Source organism: Sycon ciliatum, chromosome 2, assembly GCF_964019385.1.
Source record: "Sycon ciliatum chromosome 2, ocSycCili1.1, whole genome shotgun sequence".
NCBI lineage: Eukaryota > Metazoa > Porifera > Calcarea > Leucosolenida > Sycettidae > Sycon > Sycon ciliatum.
The window spans coordinates 14,035,548-14,050,331 of NC_088644.1; the positions used below are offsets into that span (position 1 = coordinate 14,035,548).

Genomic DNA, 14,784 nt, shown 5'->3' on the forward strand with positions numbered 1-14,784 from the left:
TATAGCCGAGGTTCGTTATACCAAAATGCACCCACACGTACCCGGCATACAACTAATAATTTTTATATACCAAGAGTCCATAAACAGTTTATGCACTCTTGCTAGCCTATTACCAAGAATATAATTATAACCCCCCTCTGGGGTTATGTTATTCCCTTGGCAGTCTTGCTTACTTAAAAGCAGCAAGTCATGACAGTTGAGTGGCAAGCAGGGAGCCCGGCTACACATACCATGGTATGCGTAGGGCTCCCCGGTGGCAACTGCATTCTATTTTCTAAAAGTGGGCCATGACAGTTGGTTTACATGCGGCCCTACCAAGATTTGGTTCGTTATAAACTACACTGTACAAGTAAAACTGTTCGTTATAAAGGGTCAATTTTGGTATGGGTTCAAAGTTCAAACAGGGATATGGACAAGGTTAGGGTTCGCTATTATCACGAAATCCGCTATATGCGAGTTCATTATAAGTGGAGTCGACTGTACATGTATTCGACACATCGGACAGCGCTGTACATGCATACATGCACTGAGTCTGCCCCCCCCCCCCCCCCCCCTGCCCTGCTCGCAACACATCCGTACAACTCAAGGTAGGTAAATCATTATTTTCAAGAATGCAGAACACTAGGTCATGTACTAGTACAATGTACAGTATCGGAAAATGGGAAAGAAGCGGCATCCACAGCTATGCATGTACGTCATACAGTAGTCAGGAGATGGAGAACTGAGGATTATATCGAAAAAGGACTCCGGATTGAGTTGTGCATGTAGAAGTTTTAACTCCAGTCATTTGACTCTAGTCATGAACAGATTGTATAACCAAATTTGAGCACTGCGCTGCAAAAGAGGAAATCCAGCAGTTGTGGAAAGTTAGTTTGCAGCGGAAATGGGCTACAGGAAAAAAAAATAGAGCATTCTTGGTGATAATAGTGTCTAATAATAATTATTGTCTATGCTCCTGAAGAAAATTCTCAGTTCAGCTGGAAAGGACACTGCCAAAAAGTATTTGCCTTGGGGAAAGGAATGATCAAACCGGGGTAACAAGTAATACACACTGTAGTGTCCTGTGCATGATTCAGCGCACCATGGCTCATACGGAGCTGGGAATAAAATTGAACAACCTAAATCAGAATTCAGAATGGCACACATCGACGGGTTCCGTGGCCATCTTTTCGCCAGTCATAGTCACCCATGCCCAGTGGACTCAGTCCTATGTAATAAAGCAGGGTCTATATCTGAAACTATAGCTAGCACACCACCAGTACCAGTACTATACATGTATTCAAGACTGTGGAAGCTGTGACGACCTACTTCGAAGTATACGGCTCCTAAGAATAGCTGGAGCATCTAAGAACCCAGCAGATAACAACTTATTAACAAGACAATGAGTAGATACTAGATGATATAAACCATGTAAAGAGTTTGGGAGACAGAGTACATGTACTTCAAGCGATATGGTACCTACAATCAGGCGCGTGCGCCGGTGCCCTTCAAGGGGGGGGGGGGGATCCAGGGGCGTCCCCCGGGAAAAGTTCCAAAAAATGAAGCAAAATCCTGCATTTTGAGCGAAAAAAGGGGGTTCCGGGCACCCAGGAACCCATACGGGGCACGCGCCTGCCTACAATGCTACATTCAGGCAGCATGTGAGTTATTCTACAATTCCCCTACTGCACTGAGAAGGGAGAAATCAGCGACAAACTCAGCCCTACTAAACTATAAAAAGTAAGAAGCAACTGAGATACATTGTATGCCGAGGGGCAGGCACAATACTCAGAGCCATTGGCTGGGAACTAGAATATTGTGGTGCCAGGCAGCTTTTCTAGCCGGCAAAGGACTTACAGGAACCGTTCCAATCGAGTCCAAGAGTGAGGTCATCGCTGTGTCAAATATCCAGCCGCTGAGCTCACACGTTGGTATCCTTGTACCACTTAAGACTGCGCTGCACAGCACTCTCCCACAAGTCAAACGCAGCAACCAGGCGCGTTTTGTTCTCAGGTTCAGGCACAAACTCGTCCGTAAATGTGACTTTCCCCTGTAGATCTTCTTTAGACTTCCAAAAGCCTAGCAGCACATGCAGAAGAAAAAGAATTTGTATAATCAGTTAGGTGAGGCTTCACCAGTACGATTAGGCTCGCAAATGACTCTTTCATCAATGTACTCGCGCATACATACAGGCTAGTAACAGCTACTTTGAAGTAGGATTACTAGCAGTTTATTGTAACCCCATACACCCCCCCCCCCCCACACACACACACATGCATGAGCACGCATATGAAAGCAGTAGCTAGTACCTGAGCTTAGGCCAGCAAAGAAAGCTGCTCCCAGGGCACTCGTTTCCTTGCAGTCCACTCTCTGTATCCGACATGAGGTCAGGTCAGCGATGGTCTGCAGAAGAAAGTCGTTCCGCGATACACCACCATCCACGCTGTAGCAATGAAGGAAAAAGCATGGAATGTTCGTCAGTAAACACTGGGGCTGTTACAACTCTCTGTCATCTGTCTCTGTCTGGGACCACCCCCATTGCTTATCACTACTAGACTCACTACCTATCACAGAGCCAGAACGCATCGGTCTACATTGTAATGAAGGTCTGACCTCCAGCTCAACTCACAAGACACAACTAGTCTCATTAAGTTCACACATTGCCTGGGGCTTTCATAATGATTAAACATAACAAAATACAACAGGAGAGGAAAGATGTAGACATATGTGCAGTGATGTGTGGTGTGGTACAGGCTGTAAAGTCTCATCGAGGACAGTTGATTTACAGCTAGACCCAGTATAACAATGGGCTGGTCAACGGTGCAGCTACAAGACTAAGTAGCCATGCTACAGTACATTCAGGAAAAGATAATAATCGTGCTTTGGATCGTAAATGAGTGAAAGGTCGACCATTTTCACAAATGTTTTGTTGTGGGGGGGGGGGGGGGGGGCTTTTGGCAGTATGCAACACTCTTCCAATTTTACCATGATTACGTTTTTAAAGGGGAAGTTAAGGCAAAAATCAAAATTTCACCAGTTGTAGTCTTCGGCGTGCTGAGTCGAATGGTCTTGGTCCGAGAAAGCTGAGACGCTCCCTTCCTACTCGAATCCCAATCGAACTCGCGCACTTCCACCGAAACTGGGTGACTGCGCCCTACTAGATGGGGATTTGTATGCAAAATGTCACTAAAAGCGCCATTTCGTTCTTATAAAAGCACGGATGACCGCGATTGGCCCATATGTTGTAGTCTTTTGGACGCCGAGTCGACTGGTTTTGGTCCGAAAAGGCTGCGATGCAGCGTTCCTCCTTTATTCCCAATCGAACATGGTTGAACAAGCGGTCACGTGCTCCTCGTACAGCAGTCACCTGGTCACCGTGCCTGCAGGGTACAACTTACTAGCCTGTTTGACCTTTTTTGGGTGCAGTCCTGTCACTCAAGTTGAACTCGAGTTGAACCTTGGTGTGAAAGTTGTCGCCTGCTGGCATGGTGACCAGGTGATTTGGGCACCCAGGAGCACGTGACCGCTTGTTCAACCATGTTCGATTGGGAATAAAGGAGGAACGCTGCATCGCAGCCTTTTCGGACCAAAACCAGTCGACTCAGCGTCCAAAAGACTACAACATACGGGCCAATCGCGGTCATCCGTGCTTTTATAAGAACGAAATGGCGCTTTTAGTGACATTTTGCATACAAATCCCCATCTAGTAGGGCGCAGTCACCCAGTTTCGGTGGAAGTGCGCGAGTTCGATTGGGATTCAAGTAGGAAGGGAGCGTCTCAGCTTTCTCGGACCAAGACCATTCGACTCAGCACCCCAAAGACTACAACTGGTGAAATTTAGATTTTTGCCTTAACTTCCCCTTTAAGATTTACTCCGCCAGGAATGAACCGAATGAAGTCAATGCCAGATTTTGCATAGTTCGGTTGGGTTTAGCATTGATACAGTCATGTCTATCGGACCAGTATCGGTACATGCGCAAGTGCAAAAACCCATTTCGGGCAAGAACCCACCATTAAGGGCACATGGTGTTATATTATGCAGGTATTAGACAGTGATCGAAAAATCTCATACCGTATGGACTCTGGCCGGTAGCCCAGTTCTTTTGTGCAGATGTCCAGCAACTGGGAAATCCTGTGAAAATAGACACAAATCCAGTTGAAATTGTGAACACATGCACACACGTACGTTTGGACATATGACATACGCACATACACACACCGGCACACTATACTAATAATGCGATGAGGGCCATGTCACTGCATAAAAGAGCCCTGGATTTCAGGGGTACATCTGTATCCAAAAATAGAATCTTTTTTGGAAGTGTGAGTTGTATAGCTGGCATTGATGCTGACACTGGAGCCGTTCCTGAGCCGATACACATCATTCATGATCACAGTTGTGACACGTCATTCCATATACAGAGCGGAAGTAGTGATGGCATATCTGCTATTGCCTCGGCTGTTCACGTTGTGTTGGCTGCGTAGGCAATTGATGCTGCTTTGGTTGCATGCTACGGCGCACCTTGAAGCCACCTCTGCTTTGAAATCAAGCCGAACAAGTGGGATACTGGACTACAAAAAAACTGCGCTCCACATTAATGGATAGTCATCACTCTTCCAGGCATTTGTGGCAAGGAAGAAGGGTTTGGAGAAGGCATGTGAGCAAATTTCGTACACATTACACACGATTGCACACAACGCACATGCACAAGAAATGATACTTCATATTGCTCATAATAGGGACATTTCCCCCATTAATCCCTGGCACATCGCATGCAAATGTGTTTGGAATTTTTGAATCACCGAATATTCTATAATCCTGGTCTAGCAAGACCTTACCGAAATGCAAACGACTCCAGCATCGCACGGACAAGATGCTCCCGCTTAGTGTTTGGTTTCAAGCCCAAGACTGAACAGCAGGCCCATTCATCCTTGTATGGAGCCTAAAACACACATGTGCACACATACACACACACACACAGTCGCACACACATGCATGCACGCACACATAAACGTGCATGCACACGCGCACGCACACACACACACGCACACACACACACGTGCACGCACGCACACACACACACACACACACACACACACACACACACACATTGGAAGTAAAATGCACTGAAGACTTCTGTAATTTGAATGACATAACAATTTTATATTTAAACAAGGAAATTGTGGGCACAAGTTATGCGATCGAGTCCACCAACTAAACCACTTGCTGGCAATAAGAGCACAAACTACAAGGGAAAAATCTGGGTATCACTGGATGGATGTAAGGGAGATCGGGATCATGTAGAACACACCTTCAAACAGCTGGTCCAAAAGTGCTCGGAAAACAAAAAGGGTAGGACTGTACTACTGTACTACTGAAGCATATTTTAGGACTCTGCACTGCACTATTAGTCAGTTGGCCTTGGCTAACCAGTACTCTGGCTAAAACAAAGTACGGATATTTATGGCCCTAGGAGGCATGTTATACTGAAAGTTGAGTGTACCTGGTATAAATTGCCTTGACACCTTACCATATTGCAGGACGCAGTTCAGTTTTCATTTTTTTTCACGAAACGAAGCTAGTCTCGACCCACCATCACTACAATTAATGGCAAGTACATGTATGATAACTATGATTTGTTTCGTTTTGTGGGCATCGATACTAGTAAACAAAATGTCTGCAAAATATTGCAGAGGAACTTGAAATGGATTTCTCAGCGGCAGTTTTGAAGGACTATACGGAGAGAGAGAGCTGGTATTCCCGATATTTACCTCTATGCCACTGAAAGCCGGAACAAAACAAGCGCCGTTAGAATCTGCACAACACGAAACAAAGACAGACAGACACATGCTGTACTATAGATACCGTATTGGTTCACTTCCATAAATTGGTCAGGTGGTCTGCCCAGTAGGGAGGAAAGAGAATCATAAGGAATATTCCAAAGATGACTCAACTCGCTAATGACCTGCCCACTGGCCAGGAAGTGGGCGAGGAAAGGCAGACCAGCAATACATACAGATTGTAGCATAGTGCAATCACTATCAAGATTAAACAGCAGGAGCTACATTGTACGTACAAACGAAACAGCTGCTGTGCCACACACACACACACACACACACACACACACACACACACACACACACAAACACACACACACACAAACGAAACAGCTGCTGTGCCACACACACACACACACACACGCACGCACGCACGCACACACGCATGCACACATACATGCACACACACACACACACACACACACACACACACACACACACACACACACACACACACACACACACACACACACACATGCACACACACACACACACACGCACACACACACACACACACACACGCACACACACATATACCTTCAACAGACTTGGCTATATCAGATGTGTCCTTAACATCCTCGAACCAACCTGTAGGGACAGAACAAGACAGAAACAAAGATACTTTGAAGTACATGTAGCAATACAAATTGTAAGAGTTAGCACTGGTTGACTGGGGAGATCTGTTCTAAGAATATTCAACAAAGGGCAAGGAAGGAAGAGTGTATCAGTGGTGGACAGTATCCATTTCAAGCCGGTGGCAGCCCAATCAGATAACATCATCTCTTACCCATTTGTTGAGCCCACTCCACACAGCTACCAGTGCTCGTGGCAGTGCCCTCTGCCATGTACGTCACTTCGTCACCAATGCGCCAGCCAACCACCGGATAGATTCCTGTAAGGACATACAACAACCACCGCCACCAGCAGCATCGACAACAGTAGCGGCAGCAGCAGTGACAGCAGCAGCAGCGACGGCAGCAGCAGCGACAAGAGCAACAGCAGAACTGTCCAGACTCCGAATACATGTGCATGTAACAGAGGGCCCATGGCAGTTCGGGTACCTGCTCACCGTAAGACAAAGGTTACCATCTCAAACACAAGAAAGAACGTATCCCATGTATGGGCGAAGTATAACATCACACACGAGAACCACACACGGAGTCACACACGGAATCATTGCGTTTGCCTTGACACAAAACCGTTGCTAGGGATTACCAGTGGCTGAGGCATGTGGTGCATGTGTGACAACGTCCAGGAAAGAACCAGTGCCAAGCGTGCACTTCACTTGCAGAGGATCCCAGCACATCTGACCAAATGCTGCTGCCTGCTGATCAGCCACCTGCGGGACAAGAGAGAGAGAGAGAGAGAGAGAGAGAGAGAGAGAGAGAGAGAGAGAGAGAGAGAGAGAGAGAGAGAGAGAGAGAGAGAGAGAGAGAGAAGAGAGATAGATAGATAGATAGATAGAGAGAGAGATGAGAGAGAGATGAGAGAGAGATGAGAGAGAGAGAGAGAGAGAGAGAGAGAGACAGAGTGAGTGTGTGTGTGTGTGTGTGTGTGTGTGTGTGTGTGTGTGTGTGTGTGTGAGAGAGAGAGAGATAGAGAGAGAGGGAGAGGGAGAAAGAGACACACACACAAACATTACACACAGCCGGTCACCAACGGGTTAGTCATAAGCTACTGTGCATTTATTCGAAATTTGAACCAGTGCAGAAAGATAACCTGTCTGTTGAGACACAGCCTTTCTGTACACCATGGCGACACAGCGAGTAGGCTGCACAAATGCTATCGTAAGTACACGCCTACTTACGCACGCACTACTCAGTGCAACGGGAATCGCAAGTATTCGACACAAGACTGGCAACCTGTCCTGATTACTGGCAGAAGATTAAAAAAACCCGTTGTGGGATTGAGTGACTTCCAAGCCAAATAGTCCTATCTACATTATCATGTCTGTGAAGCACGATACACGATTCCCACAGCAGAGGTGAATAGTCAGGCGCGTGCCCCGTTTGGGTTCCTGGGTGCCCGGAACCCCCCATTTTTCCGCTCAAAATGCAGGATTTTGCTTCATTTTTTGAAAATTTTTCCGGGGGAGGTCCCCCGAAACCTCCCTTGAAGGGCACCGGCGCACGCGCCTGATAATATAGTCCATAGCACATGATAGCAGAGAGAAAGAAAGAGCTCACCAGACATCACATGCTAAAAAAAGAAGAGTTAAAATGTAGTAAAAATATGACTTACCACACAATGCACTTCGATTGGTCCACCAAATATCGACTCTTCTGATGTACAAATGTGCCCACTAAAGCACCACATTTACACACAAAAAGAGAAGAAAAAACCTACAAAGGCCTGAAGCCCTTCCAGATCCAAAGCCAAGGAACTGAGAAAGTGCATGATCCTTGGAAAACTGAATAGTACATGTACATGTCTTGCACTGCGCAGTGCTATAGGTCTCCGGTACTGGCAAACCAACCGCAGTGCTATAGGTCTCCGGTACTGGCAAACCAACCGCAGTGCTATAGGTCTCCGGTACTGGCAAACCAACCGCAGTGCTATAGGTCTCCGGTACTGGCAAACCAACCGCAGTGCTATAGGTCTCCGGTACTGGCAAACCAACCGCAGTACTATAGATCTCCGGTACTGGCAAACCAACCGCAGTGCTATAGGTCTCCGGTACTGGCAAACCAACCGCAGTGCTATAGGTCTCCGGTACTGGCAAACCAACCGCAGTGCTATAGGTCTCCGGTACTGGCAAACCAACCGCAGTGCTATCGGTCTCCGTACTGGCAAGCCAACCGCAGCACCGCGCAGTGCTATAGGTCTCCGGTACTGGCAAACAAACCGCAGCACCGCACAATCATGATCATGAGAATCCTGGGAACTGCATTCTCAAAATCCACATTCCATTGAAAGGCACACAGAATAAGCAAAGCCCAAATACATACGGGGGGGGGGGGGGGGGGGCTCACAGGGCAGTGTGGAGTGGTACGACTGGGGGTGCCGGTATCCCCAGGGAAAAAAATGGGATTTTTTGGCCAACAGGGCATGTTTTAGCACTCTTTCGTTGCTTTTTGGACGAATTGGGTGTACCATCCTGGACGAAAAGTGGTACGACCATGCCGCACTGGTTGTACCGCGCGTGACGCCCCTGCACACATACATGTACGTGATACTACTATTTCGAACTAACCCTTCCTTAGCAAATTGGGAGAAATTTTAACCGGAAATTTTGGAATTTCAAAACAAAACGTGCCACACTGAATACATAGAGGACTGGATGCATAGATCACTGTATTTCCTGGTACCTTGTGTGAACAACAGTCGGCAAAGCAGTAATCGGCAATCCCATGAGCTGGCAACTGATTGAGCTCCAGCCGAGGGTGAACGGATCGTAAAACGCCGTAGCACTGGCATTGGAGCAGTCTGTTGCAAACACTTTCCCTGGGATGAGAAGCAAAGGAGAGAAGAGAGATAAGTTAAGTCTTCAACACAGAAAACCATTAGTACGGCTATAGCAAGTAAAATCCAACTCATGAATATAACAACTCCGGATCTGCACAGCCTCAGCATCGCAAACATCGGGCTGTGCAGCAAACTCAGCACTGGTATACTGGCGCGGTTGGATTTCACTTGCCGAAACTGTACATAGTTGGCAGCACTGCAGCTTTACCTACAAAACACTATTGGTCATATCAGTGGATTCTTGCAGGTATCATCGACTGAGATGGTGCGACTTTGGCGGCAATAGCTGCACTACTGTGATTGGTGATTGGTTGTCTGGTCTATTGGTAAGCAATGGTGAGATCTTACCATTTGACAATCTCCAAAGCAGGAATGTATCCAGTGTGCCCATCAACAGTTTGTCCTGCTCAGCAAGCTCTTTGATCTGAGTCAAACAAACACATCCAAAAAAAGGAACGGTGAAAGAGGAAAATTAATAGAAGAAGCAAGATGCAAGTAGATGTACTTACAATACATGTACTAGATTGCGAGCGACAGATTATAACAAATGCATAAACATTTGATCGGAGTTTGCTTACATCACCAAAACAATACCAAGCACGGGGTAGTTCCAGAAATAACACAGCAAACATCGGGACCATTTTTAAATCCTGCAAAAAAATGTTCAAAAAATGTTTCTGCTCGGGTTCGAACCGAGGACCTTGTGCGTGTGAAGCACACGTGATAACCACTACACTACAGAAACACTTGCTGAAAGATGAATAAATAAAAGCTCTCTCCAGCTTACCCCAGGCATGTTATTCAACACCCAGTTGGCACGGATGCACATCTACAGAAGATATAGAAGATGCATGCACACGCACACACGCAACACGCACGCACACATCCGTAGTGTCTTGTATTAAAGCCTATTTCAGAAGCCTGATTTTCAAGATACACTGCCCAGCACATAAGCCTGGTTTTAGTGTTGACACACACAGAAATACCTGGGTTGAATAGAAGCCTAGCCCTGACATCGGCTTCTACAGGAATAAACCCGGCTTTAATACGCGACATTACGGTATGCACACATGCACACAAACACACACACAGACACACACACAGACACACACACAGACACACACACACACACACACACACACACAAACACAAACACATAAAGACAGGGCACTTTCTTGACAGATTTCACGGATAAATTACGCTCGTATATTTGCAGAGGTGTCTTGGTATCATTATTCAGAACAGTCGTATCTATACTGTGCACTTGTGGGAGAGATGTGCACTACAAGAATCGGCAGTGATGACTACTGTACATTCTTTTGTACATAAACTACTACACTGCTGTTACTGCAACAGACTTACATGCATGCTCTTGAATTCGATCACAGCGGCCGCGAGAAAACGCTTATCTCTTGTGACAGTGTGTAGAAATCGGCTCCCGGCAGATAGCGTCTATTCCAATACAAAAAGAAGGGAGTGAGAACAGGATTACGTGGGGAAAACAGACGCAAGAAATAAAATGCGTAGCGGGCCAGGATCAATCAGAAACAAAACTACTCTGTTGCCGGGGCTGGGACTTCTACTATACGTAAAGCACCAGAGAGTCCAGCTGTAGGTGAGGTTTAAGAGTAGAGCAAACAAGGGCGACTCTCCCCTAACCAAGGACGGGGGAGAGACACAGGAATTTCTAATCTTTAAACCATGAAGCTGAAAGCGCATCAAGGGGAGTTGTCCAAGGACACTAAAAGGAAGCGCAGCTCTTGTAATCCCCAAACCCATCCAAGCACAAGCACAAGCCCCGAATTAAATTTAGATTCCCACACTGCAGCACAGGCTAAACAGAGGCAGATTGTGAGCCACTTGGACGGCATAGTCAAGAATGTATTAGCCTCTAGCTGAATGCATACGTGTTCTTACCCGGAACATAGAGCCCTTGTTCATAGCTTTTGCTACCTCAGTCGCGCGTGTATCTTGCCAGGAGATAAGAGGATGAAATATTTCACCAGTGTCTCTGAAAACAATGAGAAGAGGAGGACAGAGAGAGAGAGAGAGAGAGAGAGAGAGAGATAGAGAGAGAGAGAGAGAGAGAGAGAGAGAGAGAGAGAGAGAGAGAGAGAGAGAGAGAGACAGAGAGACACAGAGAGAGAGAGGGCGGGGGGGGGGGGGGGTTAGATACAGACAGATAAAGAGAGAGAGAGAGAGACAGAGAGAGAGAGAGAGAGAGACAGACAGAGAGAGGGCGGGTTAGATACAGACAGATAAAGAGATAGATAGACAGAGAGCAACGGTGGTTTATGTTAAGCCACATGGCCTCTTGTGCCTAGAGCCATAGGTCTGAGTGGCAATGAAGAACTAGAGTCAACCTCGTGAATAACCGCACAATCTTCATACCTACATGTTGTGACCATTTGAGTGCATACTTTTAACCTCACGAATAACGACAACTCGATTTTGGACAATAAAATTCTTCAAAATTCCTTAGACTCGTTGTTGTCTGGCCATGTCTGCATCTATTATATTCTTTATTGCACTTAAAAAATTGCTTTTTCCACGCCGACTTTTTAATTACTATCAGTCGGAAACAGGGACAGTTCGTGTAGTTATTGCCCGCTTTTAGAATTTTTGTGAATTCAACATTTGCACTTATTGAACATACATGTACATCAAGTTAGCAAGCATATAATTATTTCCACTAGGCAAAGACGTGGATTTATAAACTGTTGATTAATAGCATCTACATAACTTCTCGTTTTATGTCTAAAAAATGGAAACGTTAGGAGGCAGTTTTGTTTGCCAAATTCATCTTCAGATGTCACTATTTTTGTGATAAGTAAAGCACTGCAGTTTTCAGTACAACTATAGGAAACGTATGTATAGCTGCAGTGCGTCGAGCACCATAACTGGGTACTCAAACACCAGAGTTCTGACTGTTCTCTTTCTGTTTGTGTGTCAATATAGGACCTCAAGGGGTGATGCTGATCCGCCTTAGCGAATTTCAACAGAACATGAAGATACGAATAGCACAACAGGTACGATGGTCATGCTGCAGCATTGCTGTCCTGCATGCACGGTGAAGCGGGGAGTAGTCGATATGTATGGGTGAATTTTCTTCTTGCTTCTTGTTTCAGGAATTCAATCAAATGAGGCTATTGTTGGTGACAAGTTGACAACTCACGCAATCATTGTATTGAGGCTGAGCTGCACCCAGGATGTGACTACTATGCAGGGAACTTGTGCTGTACAGTACATTGCAGTTTCCCCACGGACTCGTTTAGAGCGTGGGACCCAGCATTGCTGGCCTTTGAACGTGCAGTTAACGGTGCGAATCGAATTTTGAACTGCAAAGATCAACTTTCGCCTTCACAGGTAACTTCTTACGTGAAGCGAGCTCCGACAAAGTCAACCAACTCTGGAAAGTATCGTGGGCGCGTCAGGTGGGCCAGGTTTAGTGACTTGGTTTCGAGAATCATTCAGGGGCATGGAGGGACTCTGCACCATGCGTCGAAGAATTGCATGACCGAAGCAGGCAGGAGCCTTGTATGGGACAAACGTTCTGATACTCTTGTAGGCTTCGTTGACAGTGGGTGTTATGCTGATGGTGAAGAGGTGAAGAGGGTGAAGTGGAAGACCTGTTAACTACCCATGTTCTACAGTTCTCCTTCAAGAGCCTCTTTTCTAAATTTTCTTTCCTTGCTGCTACTTCTTCATTAAGTCTATGACGGGTTATCAACTGGAAGATGTAATTGATGGTGGTGTTTCAAGCCTTCACCGGTTTGGGTTTGATGTGCTTGTCCTTTGCTGTGATGGTGGTGGTAGCAATCGTGGTTTCTTGCGTAGCTTTCAGGACACCTCTGGTGCATACTACAACAAGAAATCATTGCACCCTATATTCGTCATATCAGACCCTACACACATTGTAAAGAAGTTCCGAAACAACCTTTCGAAAAGCTTTCACGAGGCACCTGCAAGTTGAAGGATATAGCCTAGTGTGGAAGCAGATTAGGGAGGTGAACGAGAGAGATAGTCAGCGCCAAGTCACAAGTGGGTTTGACAAGAATCACAAAGGAACATGTAAACCTTTCTAGCTACAGCAAAATGCGTCGTGCTGGGCTGGCATTTGATGTCTTCCAGCAGTGTGCCATTGATGAAATGCAGACCAGTGATCCTGCTGGAACGGTAGGAGTACGGAAGTACTTGAAGAACGTTAAAATGTTTGTGGATATATTTTCTTCAAGCACCAAGTTGGTAGACCCATCAGACCCCGCTTGGTGAAACTTGCATCTGCAAGTCAATGGCTGAAGGATTGGAAGAGCAATGCAGGATCTTCTGGCGGCTCCAAGTCTTTCGTTTCTCCTCAGTTACATGAGGATGCGACTTTTGCAGCCCAAGGCTTGCAGAGCCTTGTAACATTCATTGCCACAGAGTTCCATAGCTTGGAACCACCTCTCTATGTAATACCGAAAACCATCAATCAAGACTTCCTTGAAGGGTATTTGGGACTCCAGAGGAGCATTGGTGGTTGCAATAGCAACATGACATGCAAGGCGTATGGGTATAATGGCCGTTGTCTCAATCACACTCATGTTATGGGTAGAAACCTGGGTACGGGTGCAGCTCAAATGCCTCTCAAGCCTCATCATGCAAGGACGGTGGCAACTTCACGCTATAATGTCCCCTAACATCAAAAGCTATCAGCTCTAGCACGTCAAGTTGGAAGGCTGTTGGAGTGCGCACCCGACGTGCTAGAGCTGATAGCCAAGTAGCCCAACAAGTGTCCATTGAACCTCATCTGCAACCCCTGTCAGGTAAGCACCTCCGGTATCGCACAGCCATCGCGGATGACCAGGCTCGGCTTGACGTGGCAGCGAGCGGCATTTGGGGAGGGCGATTCGAACGCACCTTATTTGGTATACGGGTGTTTAACCCTTATGCGTCTTCGAATCGCTCCAAACCACTTGCTGCCTGCTATGTCAAGCATAAGAAGGAGAAGAAGCGGGCGTATGAGCAGCGCATCCAGCACGTCCAGCATGCTTCTTTTGTGTTCTCCACAAGCGGAGGAATGAGCAAATGCGCCTCTGCCCTGTACAAGCGCATTGCTTGCCTACTCTCTGCCAAGTCCACTGAGCGTTACAGCGCAGTCATCGCGCATATCCGCCGCCGTCTAAGCTTTGCTTTGCTGAGATCCTGTATTATGTGTTTGTGTGGAGCAAGGAGCATTTCCTCTCCTGCAGCACCTGCTGTTTCTGCTGAGCTAGTGGTTGCAGAAGCAGGTGTTCTTGCCATTTAATTGCTCACTTGCTACCCTTTGTGATTTTTCTGTCTTCCTGCCAGTTATTTCCTTTCCTCCTTTGCTTCTTTCCTTCCATATTCGCCTTTTATGTTATTGGGCACAACGTTGGACAGTACATTTTACATGCCTGTACATTTTACATGTATTGTACTGCTAAAAAAACAACAACAAAAAACAAAAAAATGAGTACAAATCTAGTAGAAAGGAAAAGG

General features: G+C 46.3%; 1 protein-coding gene and 1 non-coding gene across 4 annotated transcripts in view; both read right to left on the reverse strand.

The window, feature by feature from the left end:
• Positions 1–592: 592 nt before the first annotated feature.
• Positions 593–14,784, reverse strand: part of LOC135808858 (putative glycerol kinase 5) — an 18,957-nt gene continuing 4,765 nt past the window's right edge. For all 3 annotated transcript variants that reach the window (XM_065322097.1, XM_065322098.1, XM_065322096.1), the window contains exons 5-18: positions 11,200–11,293; positions 10,645–10,734; positions 10,070–10,111; positions 9,631–9,706; positions 9,126–9,261; positions 8,059–8,119; positions 7,033–7,156; positions 6,605–6,709; positions 6,355–6,405; positions 5,752–5,795; positions 4,819–4,922; positions 4,052–4,111; positions 2,289–2,422; positions 593–2,058 (exon numbers count right to left, since the gene is read on the reverse strand). In XM_065322097.1, the coding sequence (XP_065178169.1) occupies positions 1,901–2,058; positions 2,289–2,422; positions 4,052–4,111; positions 4,819–4,922; positions 5,752–5,795; positions 6,355–6,405; positions 6,605–6,709; positions 7,033–7,156; positions 8,059–8,119; positions 9,126–9,261; positions 9,631–9,706; positions 10,070–10,111; positions 10,645–10,734; positions 11,200–11,293 (1,279 nt within the window). In that variant the 3' untranslated portion in view covers positions 593–1,900. The remainder of the gene's footprint in view (positions 2,059–2,288; positions 2,423–4,051; positions 4,112–4,818; positions 4,923–5,751; positions 5,796–6,354; positions 6,406–6,604; positions 6,710–7,032; positions 7,157–8,058; positions 8,120–9,125; positions 9,262–9,630; positions 9,707–10,069; positions 10,112–10,644; positions 10,735–11,199; positions 11,294–14,784) is intronic.
• On the reverse strand, positions 9,955–10,027 carry Trnav-cac (transfer RNA valine (anticodon CAC)). Its single transcript has one exon. It is a non-coding gene; the product is annotated as a tRNA-Val (tRNA).